Below are 19,178 nucleotides of genomic sequence, written 5' to 3'. Positions count from 1 at the left end.
ACTTCACACAACACTTTGTTTAACTATGGAATTGTCTCCCAGAAGATGTAGTGATGGCCATCAACTTGGATGAACACCACCTATCTTGGCAGATGAATGAGACAATCAGAAACAGTACCTTCATCTTGACAGAATTGAGCGTTAGTTTACTGGTCCAGTCTGTTACGGATCCCAAGCACCAATTTTGCACTTATTGAGGAGATATGAGCTGTATAGTAGTCAATATAGCACAGCCAATATTGCCACTCTTATCTTAACTTTTCTCTTCTTCGTCCTTTCCAGGTTGTGTATGAAAACAGCACACTTTATATTTTTGCTCCCACTGCATACAGTAGAGATCAGTGGGTAAGGAACTTGAAAGAAGGTAACTGCAGCTGTTTATAACATTTGCATATGAGTGGAGAGAAGGAAAGAACCCTGATCGAAAAGGCTAACAAAGAACTTTCTCGCATGTGCATACTGTACATACTGATGCATCCCCAGCCACCATTATTTAAAAACAGAAAATAGCAATTTGCGTCTAGTGATATATTTCTTGGTGAGAGGGAAGAGAAGTCAGTTGAAAACTACGCGGGGTAGAACAGTGAGAAGGGGATCATAACTACTTGTACAAGTCATGTATTCATAAGAAATAATATTTCAACATCTTCAACACTTATTTCCCTCTTCTTGGGAACCCTAAGAATAGATCTAGATACCATCAAATGCATCTTCCTTAAACACTTCCCTTCTGGTTAATGCTAATGTTGGAGCATGGTACATGCAGGAGATAACAAGCTGCTTAACCCTTCCTGCGTCTACCAGCAAATGCCTTCTTCAAGGGCAAACATTTCCCCTGCAGGCGTCTTATGGTCTTCTTATGATCTTGAAGAGTGTCCCAGTGAATTCTTTTTAAAGTATTTGCAGGAGAGAATCAGTGGACAAGGGATTAAACACCTCTACCCATTGATTTTTTTCTCTTGTAGTTCCCCTAGCAGTCCTTGCCCCATGTTTATGTTATGGGGCCAAAATAGGACTCCCAGTGCTATGGTGCTGAGTAACTTCTAATTCCATCCTAAGAATGGGCCTGTAAGGGCCTGTATGTGGGCCTGTAAGGAAGTAGGAATCTCTGATGGAGGACTCTCAGCGCCTGACTAAATTGTAATTCCCAGAATTCATTGGGAAAAACCGTGATAGTTAAATTGATGTAAACTCGGTATAAATTTCAAGTAGAGGTTGAGGCATAATTTAAGGTCTTTGACTGTGTAGAATCCCCATTTATCTACTATGTTTTGGATTATGAGAGCAGCAAAGCAAAAAAAAACAAAAAAAAAAACAGTATCCCACACAAATGTATCCCAAAATAACGAAGTGCTCAGAGCAAAGCCCAAAACTTCATTTTACCATAGATGATTTGGTCGTTAATGATATGGTAGATCATTTGACTTTTAATAATGTCTGAATAATGCCTGTTTGCATAGATGTTTTATATTTCGGTGGCGTTTTTCATGTTCCGGTGTACTTAATCTCTGAAGAGTGGAGATGTGTCAATAAGGATGGTTCCCTTAGGCTAAAATATTAACAGTGCTGAATCTAGAAGATTAAATTACTAACAGAACATTGGCATTTTGGCCTGAAATGTTGGCATTTTACTTTTTTGTAGAAATAAAAAACAACAATAATATAATGGTTAAGTACCACCCTAAATTCTGGACAGATGGAATCTACCAGTGCTGCAGACAAACAGAAAAATTAGCGCCTGGATGTGAAAAATATAACCTCTTTGAAAATGGTAAGTGCTTGTATTCATTGTACCAGGGTAGCCAGGCTTCAGGCTTGTACAATCCGCACCCTCATATCCCAGAACCCTAAAGTACACCAACTGGAGCAAGGTTGCAAACTAGTGGCTCAGGTAGGTAGACATACACTAAGAATTAAGAGTCAAAAGCTCTGAGCACATTTTCAGCCCAAGACTTTTTGATCCGTATCAGAACCAAGCTCACCAGGCCAAGCATTCTTCTTCAGCAATTTAATGTGGTAGTGGGGAAGCTTTTTAGTTGCTACTGTTGTGTTGGAATCTAACCCCACCTGTGTGTATCTGAAGAAGTGTGCATGCACACGAAAGCTTATACCCAGAACAAACTTAGTTGTTCTCTAAGGTGCTACTGGACAATTTTTTAAATTTTTTAATTTATCCCATCTCTTCGGTTTCCCTCCTCACAGCCTCCCAGATTGCTCCCCTTCCTCTCCTCTCAGTTGTTTCTCTTTATGTTCAGCTGCTCTGGTTCCAATATGAACTTTCAAAAAATGAAAGAGGAAATGGGAAGCGTGTCCTTCAACGTACTTTTGGAGGCAGGTAGATGGTAATGATCCTTGCCAGCTTATAATGAAAGCCAAGAGCACCAACTCTATGGGGCTGAGGTGTATTCACCCCATAGCATGTGGTGTAGTGGTTAAGAGCGGTGGACTTGTAATCTGGTGAACCGGGTTCGATTCCCTGCTCCTCCACGTGCAGCTGCTGGGTGACCTTGGGCTAGTCACACTTCTCTGAAGTCTCTCAGCCTCAATCACCTCACAGAGTGTTTGTTGTGGGGGAGGAAGGGACAAGGAGAATGTTAGCCACTTTGAGACTCCTTAGGGTAGGGATAAAGTGGGATATGAAATCCAAACTCCCCCTCCTCCTCCTCTTCTTCTTCGTCTACTACTTCTTCCCTCATATCTGTTGAAGGGACAGAAGAGGCTGAGCGCAGAGCCAAGAGCAGAATGGCTTCAGTGGCTGGCTTCTCCTGAACACAAGAGAAGAGGAGCCCCCTGCCACCACTGAGACTGCGCTTCACTGGGCTCTGCACTCAGCCTCCTCCCGATGATGCGTGCGGAGTGCGTGCGCATAATGTCACATGCATGCAACTTGCGCCGGGTCCATGGCGTTGTACACAGTACCTCTGATGAAAGCAGTTGTGAGCAGGAAGGTTCGTAGACTTTGTGGCCATGCATAAGGATGCAGCTTTGACAACCCTTGTGTTTAATAATTGCCAGTCTTGCCAGTTTTGTGCAAATCACCCAGAGATATGTCAGCAGATCCCAATCTACCTTAAGGTCATCCCTGTTGTGTACTATTTATGGACCTACTTAGACTCATACTATAACCAGGGTGATTGCTGCCACCTCCATGAAGGTTCCTATTCCTGTTTAAATGCTTCTGCCTGTGGTGGTTGTTGTTTGAATTTATATACCATCCTATACCCAGGGGTCTCAGGGACCTTGGGGTCCCTTCCAACTCTATGATTCTACAATTCTTCTGACAGCATGGTCAGCACACCACACCATACAGTGTCACCATACACATTTTCAGATTCTGCTTTGAACCACAATGATGGTTAATATTGATGCCAAATTAACTTAATGGGTTAGACCCAGTGTGGAAAATTTGCACATCAGAAAGGGGGGGGAGTGTGTGTGAAATCCTGGGGCTCGCTTCCATCTGTGTTGGTTAATCCATAACCATTTCTAATGGTTAATCAATCTACAACAAGATATGATTAGGGGAAGTGCAACCATTCTGAACTTTCAAAAATCTTGATGTTACATACTTAAGCCTTTAACAGATACCTCTAAATTCAGACTGTGATTTCTATGGTTTGTTTTAGGTATGAAGACTTTGCCTCCATCAATGCCGGATAAAAGTAAGGTAAGGAGAGAATTCAGAGCACTAAGGAGCTATAGCTGATAAGAGTTAATGGTTGCTAGTCTGATGGCTGTATTACCAGTGGTATCAGAGGTGGCTTATCTCTGAGTTGCTGTGGATCACAAGTAAAAAAATGTTGTTGTGCTCAGGTACTGCTTGAGCTTCCTATTGGCATCTGGCTGTTCACTGTTAGATTTTATGGGTCTTTGGTCTGATTCAGCAGGGGTTGTCTTATGCTTTTAACTTACATTCAGTTCTGTACTATTATAATTGGAACTATATATTTCAGGTTGTAATACAACCTGAAATATAGGTAATCCAAATCCAATGGGGGTCTGAGTAAAAGCTCCAACTCCACGGCCTAGGACCCTTGTACCTACGGGACCGCCTCTCCCGGTATGCCCCACGGAGGTCCTTAAGGTCCATAAATAGCAACGCCCTAGAGGTCCCAGGCCCTAAGGAAGTTAGATTAGCCTCAACCAGAGCCAGGGCCTTTTCAACACTGGCTCCGGCCTAGTGGAACGCTCTGCCCCATGAGACCAGGGCCCTGCAGGATCTGATTTCTTTCCGCAGGGCCTGTAAGTTGTTCTGCCTGGCTTTTGGCTTGGAGTCAATTTGATTCCCTACCCCTCTTTCTTTTTCCTTTCTCCTCCTGTTGATGAGGCTGCTTTTTAATGTTTTAATGTTATATTTTAATCTTGTTTTTAAGTTGTATTCATTCAACTTGTTTTTATTATTGTTTGTTAACCGCCCTAAGCCCGGCCTTGGCTGGGGAGGGCGGGGTATAAATAAAATTTATTATTATTATTAATGGATTCAGCATACACATGTTTGGAAACATGTATCTGCTGAGGCAACATATCATTATACCCTGACTGGCATGTGCTGTACCATATGCTATGCTTAATTATTCTAATGAGATCAGTATGCTGTATTTCCATACAAATGCTAGTATTCACAGGCATATGCTTATGCTAGATCTGTGCAAACAGGTTTCTGTCTCTTCTGTCAAAACTCCCAAGCCAATTCTTAGCAACCAAACACCCACACCCTGCAGCTTGCCTCCCCCCCAACCCCCAACCCCCCCAAAAAAGGGCACATCCTACCTGTTCTAAACTTGCTAACCTAAGCCCAGGTCTTTTGTAACACAGTTGTGCTAACCTTCTGTTGTCTTAATGGCTCGCTCCCCCCATGAGGTTTCCTCCCAAGGAAATTGGTTGTGACTTAATTAACACTTAACTCATGTTAATTTTCTAGGATTAAGAGGTGTCTCCATTTAAGATGTCTGCCTGACTTAATTAGTTTTTACTTATGCTAATTCCAAGGGCTTTGAAGTTGGTCTCACACAGGACCCACTGATCTGTCTTAAGACAGAAGGGTCTGACACCTTGTTATAACATACCAGTTCCAATTAAAGTCTGACATTTATTAAACCCAGGCATTTAGCCCTCCCACCAGACCTATAAGAATAACCTTAATTAAATATAACGATTAGAATCTGTAAGTGAAAATAGTTCTAATACCTTGTTTCATTTTCAGAGAAGGCCCCCACCCCCTGTTCCCCAGGAAGAAGAGGAGGAAGAAGAAGAAATAGTAGTAGCCATGTATGACTTTCAGCCCACGGAACCTCATGACTTGAGACTGGAAAGAGGTCAAGAATATACCATCCTTGAAAAAAATGACATTCACTGGTGGAAAGCAAGAGATAAATACGGGTAAGGAATCTTAAAAAGCAGAGACATCACCTTGCCAACAAAGGTCCGTATAGTTAAAGCTATGGTTTTCCCAGTAGTGATGTATGGAAGTGAGAGCTGGACCATAAAAAAGGCTGATCACCGAAGAATTGATGCTTTTGAATTATGGTGCTGGAGGAGACTCTTGAGAGTCCCATGGACTGCAAGAAGATCAAACCTATCCATTCTTAAGGAAATCAGCCCTGGGTGCTCACTGGAAGGACAGATCCTGAAGCAGAGGCTCCAATACTTTGGCCACCTCATGAGAAGAGAAGACTCCCTGGAAAAGACCCTGATGTTGGGAAAGATGGAGGGCACAAGGAGAAAGGGACGACAGAGGACAAGATGGTTGGACAATGTTCTCGAAGTTACCAGCATGAGTTTCACCAAACTGCTGGAGGCAGTGGAAGACAGGAGTGCCTGACATGCTCTGGTCCATGGGGTCATGAAGAGTCGGACATGACTAAACAACAACAAAGGAGTGTGACCATTATTTCAGCTTTTTAATACTGCCAGAAATGGATGGTACAATGATTCCAATAGATGTAACTGCATTATGATGGCCATTACTAACATTTTAATTGTTGGTGAATGGGTGTCCAACCTTTTTTCGCTCAAGAGCCAGCACCCCTCCAAAGGTTGTGTGCCAGCATGTCTGTGTACACATTTGCATGCATGCATTTCAGGAACTTGCCTGAAGGCAGCCACCACCTAAGAATGGATTCATGTTTGCTGATGCGCTGGCACAAAGAAGATTTCTATCACATGATGCAGAAAGCAGCTTCCTTCACCCCACTCCTTGCTTGCAATACACATGCAAGAGAGAGGGAAGATCTTCTGCTCTTCTTCCTGTAGTTTCCCTTCAATGCCTGATAAAGTGATAATGATCTATAACTGCTGTTCTCACCACTTTGCCTTCTCTCTAGAATGATACTTAGAGATTGTATATCTTAGTAAGGCATTGGCCTGAAGCTTCTGGAAGCACAGAAACTTTTTAAAACAAACAAACAAACTATAATTTTTTAATAAACAACTATGGCACAAATAGGGATGTGGGTGGCGCTGTGGGTTAAACCACAGAGCCTAGGACTTGCCAATCAGAAGGTTGGCGGTTCGAATCCCCGCAACGGGGTGAGCTCCCATTGCTCGGTCCCTGCTCCTGCCAACCTAGCAGTTCGAAGGCACGTCAAAGTGCAAGTAGATAAATAGGTACTGCTCCGGCAGGAAGGTAAATGGTGTTTCCGTGCACTGCTCTGGTTCGCCAGAAGCGGCTTAGTCATGCTGGCCACATGACCCGGAAGCTGTACGCCAGCTCCCTTCCCTCAGCCAGTAAAGCGAGATGAGTGCCACAACCCCAGAGTCGATCACGACTGGACCTAATGGTCAGGGGTCCCTTTTCCTTTACCTTTATGGCACAAATGTCAGGGGACGGCGTCTCCAGATATGACTAAAAATGTCTCCTGAGGGAGGGGCGTATGTGTCCATAGTTTCCATTTATCTACTGCTTAATATTTAAAAATCTCCTAAGTGATGTAAAACATAGAAATAATACCGCTAAAATAAAAATACAGCATAAAATAGTGAACAGTAGTAGAAAAGCAGGAATTCAGACATGTAAAACAGTCGAGTCTGATCGTATGGGTCAGGGAAATCCTGGAGAAAAAGAGATGTATTTCCAATACATCTGAAGCAACTTAGCAGGCAGAGGGAAGGGCATTCCATAGTATAGGGGCAACAGCAGAAAATACCTGCTTTCAGATCACTATCCTATCACATTCAGCAGGGTGTGGTACCACAAGTAGAATTTCCCCAGATGATTTAAGTATCTATAAAGGGACAGGTGGTCTTTCAGATGACTTGGTCCCGAGTTATTTAGGGCTTTTTGTGTTAGCAACCAGACCTTGAGCATGTACCAGTTCCTTCAGCAAAAGTGTAATATGTGCAATAAGTACTCCACTCAGCATGCTGCCTTCTGTGTTTATCATGAAGATTAAATAGATGGATCCAGAATTTGATTGATGCACCTTCAACATTCTATAAAGAATATATTTTAAAAGATGCTGGGAATAAGAGTTTGCATTAATTTCTTGATTTATAATGAGATTGAGCACTGGTTAAGAAAAATGTTAGTAGCACTAATACGTAAATTGAAAGCAAGCACACACACACACACACACACACACACACATATATATTCATTCTTTATTACCCTGTGCATTGCTTTGAGAACCCTGTGTGGGCTAGATAGATGACTGTGGAATTTATAAATAAATGCAAGTTTATTACCCTGACATTGTTATAATATGTGTTTTCTAAGCATGGGTTTCTTTTGGTCACTTCTAGAAGCAAAGGATATATTCCAAGCAACTATGTAACAGGAAAGAAGTCCAACAGTCTAGATCAATATGAGTAAGTAAATACTTAAATGTAGTACCCGGGAGCAAATTCTTCTGTATGTATTTTGGCAACTGCATAAAAATAATTGGCTGAATCAAGTGAGCTCTGACACCCACGTCTACAGTATTCTTCTTTCACCAGTTTGAGAGTAAGCTAACATTTAAAAAAGCACTCCTGACCGGTTCCAAAACTTCATAAAAGCTGTTGTTCTGTAAAACACCTACTGATACCTACCCTCTTTATTCACAGAAAATCAACATTGTAGAGTAGCTAAGGGCCACTTCACATTTTACATTAACAAAAATTGATATATGCATATATGAGTACACATCACAAGGAAATAAAACTAATTCAGAACTCCTTGTGACTTGTTACAGACATAACGCCGCTATTTTATTTACCATGATTAAGATATTAAAAGCAGTTTGTGGTTTTGAGCCCCCCCTTCACACCTCTTCAGCACAAACATTCCCACACATTTTCCTTGTCTTTCTTAATCATGCTCCTTTATTAACAGAGAGAATCTGGTTAGCATTAATGTTTTCTAACAATGCAGATATTCAACACTAAACCATGGTAAACAGAAATGTGGTGTGTGTATTTCTGTATGCATTTATAGGGAATAAACACAGAAGAGAGAATAATGGCATGGGCGAAGGAGCTTATAACCTATTCCCAAATTCTTAAGCATGGTTAAGGGATCAGCAGGATGTCTGAAGTGGATCTGTTCCCTGTTATGCTTTAGTATAAACATGGCCATACTACAGATGTCACATCCAAAGTCAGCAGCCTAACATATTACAGCTTTTGATTTTCTCCCCTTTCTCTTTAGATGGTACTGTCGAAATCTAAACAGAAGCAAAGCTGAACAACTCCTAAGAAATGAAGTGAGCATTTGCTTTATAATGTTTCTAAGTACAACATAAAAACTTAAACCAACATAATTTCATATGCTTGGGTGAATCATAAATCATTCAAATAGGAAAAGCTTGATGAATGAAGTTTTCATTTTTTTATTGGATTTTAGGATAAAGAAGGTGGTTTCATGGTGAGGGACTCTAGCCAACCAGGTTTATATACAGTATCCCTTTATGCAAAATTTGGAGGGTAAGTTACTCAATCCACAGATTATACCCCCCCTTGACAATTTCTTGCTTGAATGTATGTAAACATCTGGCTTCCTCATTTAAGACAAATCACACATATTTTATCATCAAACCTTTTCTGTAGAAGCAAGCTGAAACGTGTGCCTCCACTCAATTATCTAAACAGGTCATTGCGTCAACTAAATTAGATCAAATGATGTCCTAGGATTGGTTTTATTATCCTAGCTAGTTGGAACTGGCCTCTTCTTTGGTAAAGGAAGTTTAGAATAATTAAGAAGGTGGAAACAGTCTCTAAATTAATTTCTGATGGGCTATATGACCACCCACATTAAAGTCAGAGCTTCTCTCGACTTCAGTCCAAAGTCTCATCCACATCTGTAAAGGCTGGCGTTTGCTGACCTCAAATTCCCATGAAACTGTGAGGCAGCCCCTCAGCCCCTCGTCTCCATTTTCATGTTCACTTAAGCCTCAGAATGGATCCTGTGCATTGCCTTTGCACATACCAAGGATACGCTTTATGTAAGTTGCTGTGGAACGCCCTCCCATCAGATGTCAAAGAGATAAATAACTACCTGACATTCAGAAGACATCTTAAGGCAGCCCTGTTCAGGGAAGTTTTTAATATGTAACGCTGTACTGTTTTTAACACTTGATTGGGAGCCACCCAGAGTGGCTGGGGAAGCTCAGCCAGATGGACGGGGTATAAATAATATATTATTATTATTATTATTATTATTATTATTATTATTATTATTAACTATCATCGGGAATATATATATATATATATATATATATATATATATATATATAGCTGTAAAGTTCACCAGAAATGCATTTGTTTGTTTTCTTTAATGTTGCTTTTTATTCTTCCTTCTCTCTCAATTTGAATGTTTAAAATGCTGGTATTACAAGCCTGCGGTAGACTAAATAACTTTACTAGCTTGTAGGGTTGGTCTCACACGTGTGAGTGCTTGTGCTTAAGCTACCTGCCTACTTCTACTGTAGCTGCATTTTCACAATCGTTGTGAACAAAAGAGGCAAAGACTGTAATAGTTCTTTAGCAGCTCACTTCAGTTAACAGTTTCAGGGCAAAGTTTGTGCCTCAGTTACTCTACTGATTGAAAAACACTTGTAAATGTTTTAGTAAAATACTTTATTAGCAAAATACGTAACATAATTATGTCTAGAGTAAATCAAAAACCAAATTATTCTTATTGTTATTTTTAGAGAAGGGTTATCTGGAATAAGACACTACCATATTAAAGAAACGATGACATCACAAAAGCAGTACTACTTAGCTGAGAAACATTTATTTGACTCCATTCCTGAGCTAATTGAGTATCATAAACACAACGCTGCAGGTAAATGAGTCCAAGTTTCTTATCACTTGATTGAATGCTGCTTAACAATCTAGTTGCATAATTTCAGGAGACAAATCCATCTTCCTAGCTAGAGAGCCTGTTGCCCACTGCATAGGTCTGCACTTTCACGCTCTGTGTCTGAGCACTCCCCACCCCTGCCGCTTTCTGTAGGAAAACCCACTCTTTAATGCTAAATCGGAACAAATGGCAATTCGGGTTTTCCACGGATTGTTGTTTGCTCCAATTCAGCAGCAAAGAGTGGGTTTTCATGGGGAAAGTGCTGGGGCAAAAGAAAAGTTCTGTGACTGAAAGTGTGGGTGTGTGCCTAGAAATGTGATCCAAAAGGAAGTCCAGATGAACCCTGCATACCCAGTGGGGTTTTTGGATTTGTTTTATGGTAATATTCCATGCTATATCACACTTTGCCCCTAAAACTCCCTTCAGTTTCAAATAAGAATTTGCAGTTCAGCATTGGGGCAGTCTGCTGCTCGAGAAACAAGTTAGATGTACATGTTTAGTTTTTAAATAATAACTGGGGGGTTTTCCCTGGATACTTTATGTTTGGTATTTGCGCAAGAAAGCAAACTATTATTCTGTACCCCTCCTGTGCTCCCCCTTTTATTTGACTTTTTAAAACTTTCGTGGTTCCAAATTATCCTTGTTATGTATGCTATACCCTTGAACATTTTTAACTGCAGGCTGCTCCTAACTTTTTAAGCTTCTGAGAACACTTATTCTTTTTATATCTTAACATATTTGACAGCAAAGTGAATGATTATTAATTAAAAGAAATGTGGCAACCCATATAATGGTAAGCACTAATAATAGCAGGACTACATTACTACCCTTCCTAATTCCTGATGTAGTCTCCATATGGATTTTCCCCAAACTTTCAGGTCTTGTTACAAGATTACGATACCCAGTGACTCCAAAGGTGAAGCCCTCCCCAACTACGGCAGGATTCAGTTATGGTAAGTTTGTACACCTACATAACAAAATATTTATTTTGAAAGTGTGGGGATTCTGTAAATCAACAAAAAGGCAATTTTGTTTGAAATTGAGTATCTTCTTACGTTCTTGGTAACGGATAATTCAGCATCTGCAATGCTAAAAAGCCTTCTCAACTTTGTAAGCCTACGGTTGATGAAATTAGACATGACAGTCATGTGATGGCCCTTACATGGTTGTTTTTAATTGACTAAATAACAGCCATGGAATGGGGCAATCTGGATGAGGACCACTGCATGAAGGGTGGGGTTTTTTTTAACTCTTTGCCCCTGCCACGGTCCTGTTTTAGATCCTCACCTCCATGGTTGCTATTTGCCCCAGGGAAGTTGACATTGGCACTTGTAATGTTAGCCCAGAGCAACTAGCAGCCACAGGAACAAAGAGTTAAAAGAGCCCCCTCCCTACACCTCTTGGAAAAGAGCCTTCTAATAAAAGCAGAGACATCACCTTGCCAACAAAGGTCCGTATAGTTAAAACTATGGTTTTCCCAGTAGTGGTGTATGGAAGCGAGAGCTGGAACATAAAGAAGGCTGATGCTTTTGAATTATGGTGCTGGAGGAGACTCTTGAGAGTCCCATGGACTGCAAGAAGATCAAACCTATCCATTCTTAAGGAAATCAGTCCTGAGTGCTCACTGGAAGGGCAGATCATGAAGCTGAGACTCCAATACTTTGGCCACCTCATGAGAAGAGAAGACTCCCTGGAAAAGACCCTGATGTTGGGAAAGATGGAGAGCACAAGGAGAAGGGGACGACAGAGGACGAGATGGTTGGACAGTGTTCTCGAAGCTACCAGCATGAGTTTGACCAAACTGCGGGAGGCAGTGGAAGACAGGAGTGCCTGGCGTGCTCTGGTCCATGGGGTCACGAAGAGTCAGACACCACTAAACAACAAACAACAACAAAGAAGAAAACAAACACACAAGCACCAATCCTGTGATTGGGGTTGTGTCTCGTTTAGGCCTTAAAATAGCCTTTCCCAGGACAATATAGTAGGATCTACTCTTCCCCTACTCTGTGATTATTATGATAGGTTAGGTTCAACAGTAATTCATATGAAATATAATAGAGTGTAACTAGACTAAGGGGGGAAGGGGAAATATTGGCACTAGACTGAAAGATGCTGGAACAAGAATTAATCACCATGTTAACGACAGATGGGATGTGGAGTAATGTCTTAAATTACAAAAGCATAGTCTAACACATTAGGGGTTGAAGCTTTCTTGAGAAGTGACACAAGCGGCCCAGAGAAGTACTAGATCGCAGTGCTTATATTTTAGCAAACAAAGGCTGGGTTGGCTTCTGTCAAGTGTGAGAAGCATGGGAGATGTTGCTTCCGAAGGGGCAAGTGGATTAAAGTACACAATCTACATTTTGTTGGTTTGGGCCTATCCACACCTTCTAGTCACGCTCCAGGTTTTCTCTTGATTGATGTTTGCTCTGATTTAGAACTGAATACAGTGGTACCTTGGGTTACATACGCTTCAGGTTACATATGCTTCAGGTTACAAACTTTGCTAACCCAGAAATAGTACCTCGGGTTAAGAACTTTGCTTCAGGATGAGAACAGAAATTGTGCTCCGGCGGCACGGCGGCAGCAGGAGGCCCCATTAGCTAAAGTGGTGCTTCAGGTTAAGAACAGTTTCAGGTTAAGAATGGACCTCCGGAACGAATTAAGTACTTAACCCGAGGTACCACTGTAGTGGGTTTTCCATGGGAAAAAGAGCAGGGACAAGGGGATACCGCTTGGACCCCTGCCTAGAAAGCGTCAATCAAGCAGAAAACTGCTTGGACGAGCCCTCAATAAAATGTCTCCTGTGAAAGATTTGTCTGTATCAGAAAGTTGGGAGCTTAGGTATAAAAAGTTTTAGATTTTTTAAATAAACAAAACAAAACTACAAGAACCTGTTGAGTGGAGAGGATTCCTGAAAATCCAGTTGCTGTGGAGTCATCTTCTTTGAGAAAGATGTCCCAACTCTCCATTTTTTAAGGAAGGCTTTGAGAATGAGAAGTGGGGGTCCTGCAGCGAGTGCCAAAGTTCTCTGGTTGTGGGAAAGGATGGATAATGGTTTTGGCTGGGTCTCTTTCAGAAAAAGAAAAAGGGAACCGGGGGGGGGCATAAGCATTGTCTTCCTCTGAACACCTTTGTTTTATTTTCCTCCCTTGTAGAGAAATGGGAGATCAATCCTGCTGAGCTCACCTTCATGAGAGAGTTGGGCAGCGGCCTTTTTGGCGTGGTGCGCCTTGGCAAATGGAGAGCGCAATATAAAGTGGCCATCAAAGCAATCCGAGAAGGTGCAATGTACGAAGAGGACTTCATAGAAGAAGCTAAAGTGATGATGTAAGTAACGTGTACTGGTGCCAGGCTTTGCTTTTAAAACCCTAAAGAGCCCGGTCCTTATGTATCTTCTCCCTAGGGTATTTGCATGCAGCTTTCTTTATTTAAAGGGACGCTGGTGGTGCTGTGGGTTAAACCACAGAGCCTAGGACTTGCCGATCAGAAGGTCAGTGGTTCGAATCCCCGCAACGGGGTGAGCTCCCATTGCTCGGTCCCTGCTCCTGCCAACCTAGCAGTTCAAAGTGCAAGTAGATAAATAGGTATCGCTCCGGCGGAAAGGTAAACAGCGTTTCCGTGCACTGCTCTGGTTCGCCAGAAGCGGCTTAGTCATGCTGGCCACATGACCCAGAAGCTGTACGCCGGCTCCCTCGGCCAATAAAGCAAGATGAGCGCCGCAACCCCAGAGTGGGCCACAACTGGACCTAATGGTCAGGAGTCCCTTTACCTTTACCTTGTTTATTTAAAGTACAGTGGTACCTTGGGTTACAGATGCTTCAGGTTACAGACGCTTCAGGTTAGAGACTCCGCTAACCCAGAAATACTACCTCGGCTTAAGAACTTTGCTTCAGGATTAGAACAGAAATTGTGCAGCGGCGGCGCAGCGGCAGCAGGAGGCCCCATTAGCTAAAGTGGTGCTTCAGGTTAAGAACAGTTTCAGGTTAAGAATGGACCTCCGGAACGAATTAAGTACTTAACCCGAGGTACCACTGTATTTTTATTCCACCCTTTGGCTGAAAAAGCTCTCAGAGTATATTTGGTGTTTTGTTGGAGGAGATGCCAGGGAACATGGAATTATGTTCACGTGTGGTGGGGGTTTAAATATGTACAATTTTTCTGACAAAGGGTCTTTAAGGATAACAGAAATCACTGGGTTAAAGCTGACTGAAAGTCCAGAGGTAGCATTCTTATCAATTTACGATGGAGTGGAAGGTTCGCAGGCTATGAAGGACTTGTTCACAAAATTATTGACAGCTGCACGCATTATTATAGCTGGGAAGAAGAAGGGGCAGGCAGAATATAATATAGAAGAATGGTATAAAGAGGTGTGGGGTGTAGCTATTAATGATAACTTAACATGTGCCATTAAGGTAAGATGGGGACAAAGCAGGAGAAATTATTTTGAGGAGATATGGAGGGTGCTTGTAGAATTTGTACTGTTAAATACAGAAAGGGGTCAAACTATCGCAAGAGGTGTTGAAATATTGGAAGCTTGGATAGTTACAATAGAATGGTCTTGGTGGTGGGGTGCACATTTTTATTCTTATATATTTATGATTATTACTTTGTCAAAATAAATAAAATAATTTTAAAATAATTTTAAAAAGAAAAGACTCTCATAGTGTCCCACAAATATCAGGAGTCAAACCCTCAGCTCAGTCTTTTAGACATGATGTGCACGAAAAAGCGAATGGAGGGAGTAGGAAAAATCTAACTCAGACACAATTCTTAAAAGTCATAGTGATAAGTCTTATAATGACCAGCTGGGATAGAAATGGTTCAGGCAGCTTTAGGGAATGGCCAAAGACAGCTGGTCGCTCAGCAGAGGCAATTAAATATATGGATTTTAATTCCTTTCAGGAAGTTGACGCATCCAAAATTAGTCCAGCTGTATGGTGTCTGCACCCAGCAGAGACCTATTTACATAGTGACAGAGTTCATGGAGCACGGCTGCCTTCTGAATTACCTTCGGCAAAGACGTGGACACTTTACGAAAGACCATCTGCTGACAATGTGCCAGGATGTTTGTGAAGGGATGGAGTACCTGGAAAGAAACAGCTTTATTCACAGAGATCTGGTAAATAATATACTGAAGAGTCTTTATATTTTGCTTCATATAGAAAACGTAATTATTAAAGAAACGGTGTTCAAAATGCCACTGTTTTTGGTGGTTTATAAATATTGTCTTACTCAGTTGGGGTGACCAAAGGGAAAGGAAAGCAAGATTCTTATCCCTTAACATATGCCAGAGGTTTTCAACCTTTTTGAGTCCACGGTCCATTAACCAACTATATTCTTTCTTCGGCACCCCTGTGGGGCTCAGGAGCCCAGTTATATCACCCCTTGCCTGCAGAGCTGGCAGCCTCTCACCCTTTTTTGAACACCTTCCCTTGTGGAGTGTTCCCTCAGCCTCTCCCCTCTCCTTGGGAGTCCTCCAGGGAGCCACTGTTGCCATCCCTGGTCTCTGAGCTGCCCCCCCTCGCCCCAAAGAGAGGGGCCTCCCAGAGGCACAATTCATCTGGAGAGCTTATAACCAGGACTGCTGCAATAAACAGGTGCGCAAGCCTTGGGGAGGCAGAGAGACAAGAGGGCATCAGAAGAGGGAGGGAAAGAAAGAGGAACAGAGGCCAGTGTTGCCCGCAGCATCCTTGACCATCATTCAAGGCACCCCAGGTTGCCATGGCACACTGGTTAGAAACCACTGGCATATGCTTTACTCTGCATGATGAGTTGCACTTGCCAAAATTCTCACTTTGGCATCTCTGGTAGTATCCTGGTTTTCTCTGCATTTGGTTACCCCATGCCTGCATAGGCTACAGGATGCAGTCACTAATGATTTAAGAGTCCTTGATACATCTGATATTGTTTGTCTTCATCATTAAGTATTGCTTTCTTTTGAAATACTAGCCAAGCTCAGGAGTCGTGCATGGCATTTATTTGAGATCTTTGGACAAGGGCCAGGATACAAATATAACTAATAAATAAGTTATTTTGACTCTCAGATCATTAAGGAACAGATAGCCTTTTCTTTTTCTTATGCTTTCATGTGGAAACTTCAAGAGATTTTCAGACTGGGGACTATTTCAGACAGGTGTATCCCCATGTGAGAATGAGGCACCAAAGCTACCTACCATTTTTAGCCACCCCAAATATCAGTTTGTGATGTTCAGTTGGCTGAAGTATTTTATGAAAGCCACTTCAATCCTAGCTGAACTTGGGATCTGGCTAACGAGAGCTTATTATGCAATCAATTTGTTAGGGTCTACAATCCCTTTTTGTAATCTTTCCTACAGCTCCTGTCCCTTGAAAATACGTCTGCCTCTCATTCTGCTGCCCTCAATGGCATCCAAAATATGCCTCCACCTGAGGCAACCACTTGAGGTGTGCTACACGTGGGTACCACTTTGGTCTAAACCACTGAGCCTAGGGCTTGCTGATCGGAAGGTCAGCGGTTCAAATCCCTGCGACGGGGTGAGCTCCCGTTGTTTGGTCCCAGCTCTTGCCCACATCAAAGTGCAAGTAGATAACTAGGTATTGCTCCGGCAGGAAGGTAAACGGCGTTTCTGTGCGTTGCTCTGGCTCACCATGCTGGCCACATGACTCGGAAGCTGTCTGCGGACAAATGCTGGCTCCCTTGGCCTATAGAGCGAGATGAGCGTGCAACCCCCGAGTCGTCCGCAACTGGACCTAATGGTCAGGGGTCCTTTACCTTTAGGGTTGCCTCTGCACAGTTGCAGTTTTCAAAATTTAAGCTTAGCACATTCTTATCCGGGTGTATCTTCACTGTAAATAATAACATGCCTGTGTTTTCCCTCAGGCTGCTAGAAACTGCTTAGTGAATGAATCAGGGGTGGTGAAAGTGTCTGACTTCGGAATGACAAGGTACTGGCCTCTGGAAATTAAGTAGAACTGGTGCATTTTGCATGGGCATGTGTGAAAATTACAAGAGGACTGGAATTTGTACCTAGACTGAGCCTGCATAAGCCAAATGCAGCTTTGAAAGGGACTTCTGAAGACTCCCAGGGGTGGGGGGTGGGGAATCAGATGATGTCATTGTGATTGGTGGATTCAGAAGTCTTTCCACCCACAGATGGAGGCCTGCAGCATCTGCATACCTGAAACTGCAAAACAAAAAAACAAAAAAACAAAGAGTTGCGGTTGTCAAATTCCTGACAGCTCCTAATACATGTGACCAATAAATGCGAGTACAAGTACAGATTACAAGCTGTTGCAGATTTAAATATTAGTTCCATAGTTAATACTTTCAAATGATGTTGGTGAAGTTTACAAGTAGCCACTAGATGGAGGTGTGAACACTTACCTCTTGATGGGCTTCTAGGGCTGGTTTCAGACTGGAGGAATCATATAGTGTTTTCCTTTTTTAGGTATGTGCTTGATGACCAGTACACAAGCTCTTCAGGTGCTAAGTTTCCTGTGAAGTGGTGTCCCCCAGAGGTTTTCAATTATAGCAGGTTCAGCAGCAAGTCAGATGTCTGGTCTTTTGGTAAGGTGGCTATGTTTTTATTCTATTTTAAATGTAGAAATATTATTACTACTGGCTACAAACCACCCACATAATTTGTATTTACTATTTAGAACTGGGGTGGAGAACACTTCGGCTAGTGGGCCAGATTATTACTTCACCTACCCTTTGTGGACCAGGTTTGACAGGTGGGCCGATCCGGCCATTTCTCAATCACCTGACCTTTTTTACCTTCAAGGGTCTCAGCCCCTTTCAAAGCACTCTTTGAGAGGGGTTTCTGAAGATCTGATAAGCCGAAGCATCATGTGATAGTCATGGTTGTATGAATAGGCCGTCAAACCTTCTCTGAGATGTTACACATAATTTATCTCTTCAGTCCAACTAATTTTTCTCCATATGGCTTATTCTCATTCTTACTGTTCCAGTGTCAGTTCTAAATTATCTTAGAAGACTTGGGACCATCAGGCATAAGGGACAATAAGTAACTTTAAAGGAATTATTTCCTGTTAACATATTTGCCATTACAGATACATGTATGTTCTAGTTTAGATAACATCTCTCTGGTAATCAGCCAATGGTCTTTTTGTGTCTCTTAATTTTTCAGGTGTTCTCATGTGGGAAGTATTTACTGAAGGCAAAATGCCCTTTGAGACAAACACGAACTATGAAGTAGTGACTATGGTTAGCCAAGGACACCGTCTATTTCGGCCAAAGTTAGCATCTAAGAATATTTACGATGTGATGTTGTTGTGCTGGCATGAGGTACAGTACCTTATATTTTAGTTGTACATCTCCATGTGATCCCTGATATACAATATTTGTTGTTTAGTCGTTTAGTCGTGTCCGACTCTTCGTGACCCCATGGACCAGAGCACGCCAGGCACTCCTGTCTTCCACTGCCTCTCGCAGTTTGGTCAAACTCATGCTGGTAGCTTCGAGAACACTGTCCAACCATCTCATCCTCTGTCGTCCCCTTCTCCTTGTGCCCTTCATCTTTCCCAACATCAGGGTCTTTTCCAGGGAGTCTTCTCTTCTCATGAGGTGGCCAAAGTATTGGAGTCTCAGCTTCACGACCTGTCCTTCCAGTGAGCACTCAGGGCTAATTTCCTTAAGAATGGATAGGTTTGATCTTGTAGTCCATGGGACTCTCAAGAGTCTCCTCCAGCACCATAATTCAAAAGCATCAATTCTTCGGCGATCAGCCTTCTTTATGTTCCAGCTCTCACTTCCATACATCACTACTGGGAAAACCATAGCTTTAACTATACGGACCTTTGTTGGCCAGGTGATATCTCTGCTTTTAAGATGCTGTCTAGGATATACAATATAGGAATGCTTTATACTTAACCATGAAGACAGAGAACAATCAAG

General features: G+C 42.2%; 1 protein-coding gene across 3 annotated transcripts in view; it reads left to right on the top strand.

The window, feature by feature from the left end:
* The window catches only part of TEC (tec protein tyrosine kinase), a 61,633-nt gene that overhangs the window by 38,435 nt on the left and 4,020 nt on the right, over nucleotides 1–19,178 (top strand). For 2 of the 3 annotated variants that reach the window (XM_053404144.1, XM_053404143.1), the window contains exons 4-17: nucleotides 283–364; nucleotides 1,643–1,771; nucleotides 3,627–3,667; nucleotides 5,204–5,379; nucleotides 7,741–7,806; nucleotides 8,627–8,681; nucleotides 8,822–8,901; nucleotides 10,128–10,261; nucleotides 11,158–11,232; nucleotides 13,438–13,609; nucleotides 15,185–15,401; nucleotides 17,142–17,206; nucleotides 17,710–17,828; nucleotides 18,412–18,569. In XM_053404144.1, coding sequence (XP_053260119.1) covers nucleotides 283–364; nucleotides 1,643–1,771; nucleotides 3,627–3,667; nucleotides 5,204–5,379; nucleotides 7,741–7,806; nucleotides 8,627–8,681; nucleotides 8,822–8,901; nucleotides 10,128–10,261; nucleotides 11,158–11,232; nucleotides 13,438–13,609; nucleotides 15,185–15,401; nucleotides 17,142–17,206; nucleotides 17,710–17,828; nucleotides 18,412–18,569 — 1,569 coding nt within the window. Of the gene's footprint in view, nucleotides 1–276; nucleotides 365–1,642; nucleotides 1,772–3,626; nucleotides 3,668–5,203; nucleotides 5,380–7,740; nucleotides 7,807–8,626; nucleotides 8,682–8,821; nucleotides 8,902–10,127; nucleotides 10,262–11,157; nucleotides 11,233–13,437; nucleotides 13,610–15,184; nucleotides 15,402–17,141; nucleotides 17,207–17,709; nucleotides 17,829–18,411; nucleotides 18,570–19,178 lie in introns of those variants that run through there. The other variant, XM_053404145.1, reaches the window with a different exon arrangement.

This window comes from Podarcis raffonei, chromosome 9 (genome assembly GCF_027172205.1).
Source record: "Podarcis raffonei isolate rPodRaf1 chromosome 9, rPodRaf1.pri, whole genome shotgun sequence".
Lineage (NCBI taxonomy): Eukaryota > Metazoa > Chordata > Lepidosauria > Squamata > Lacertidae > Podarcis > Podarcis raffonei.
Note: the sequence above shows the minus strand (reverse complement) of the source record. Positions and strands in the feature narration are given on the sequence as shown.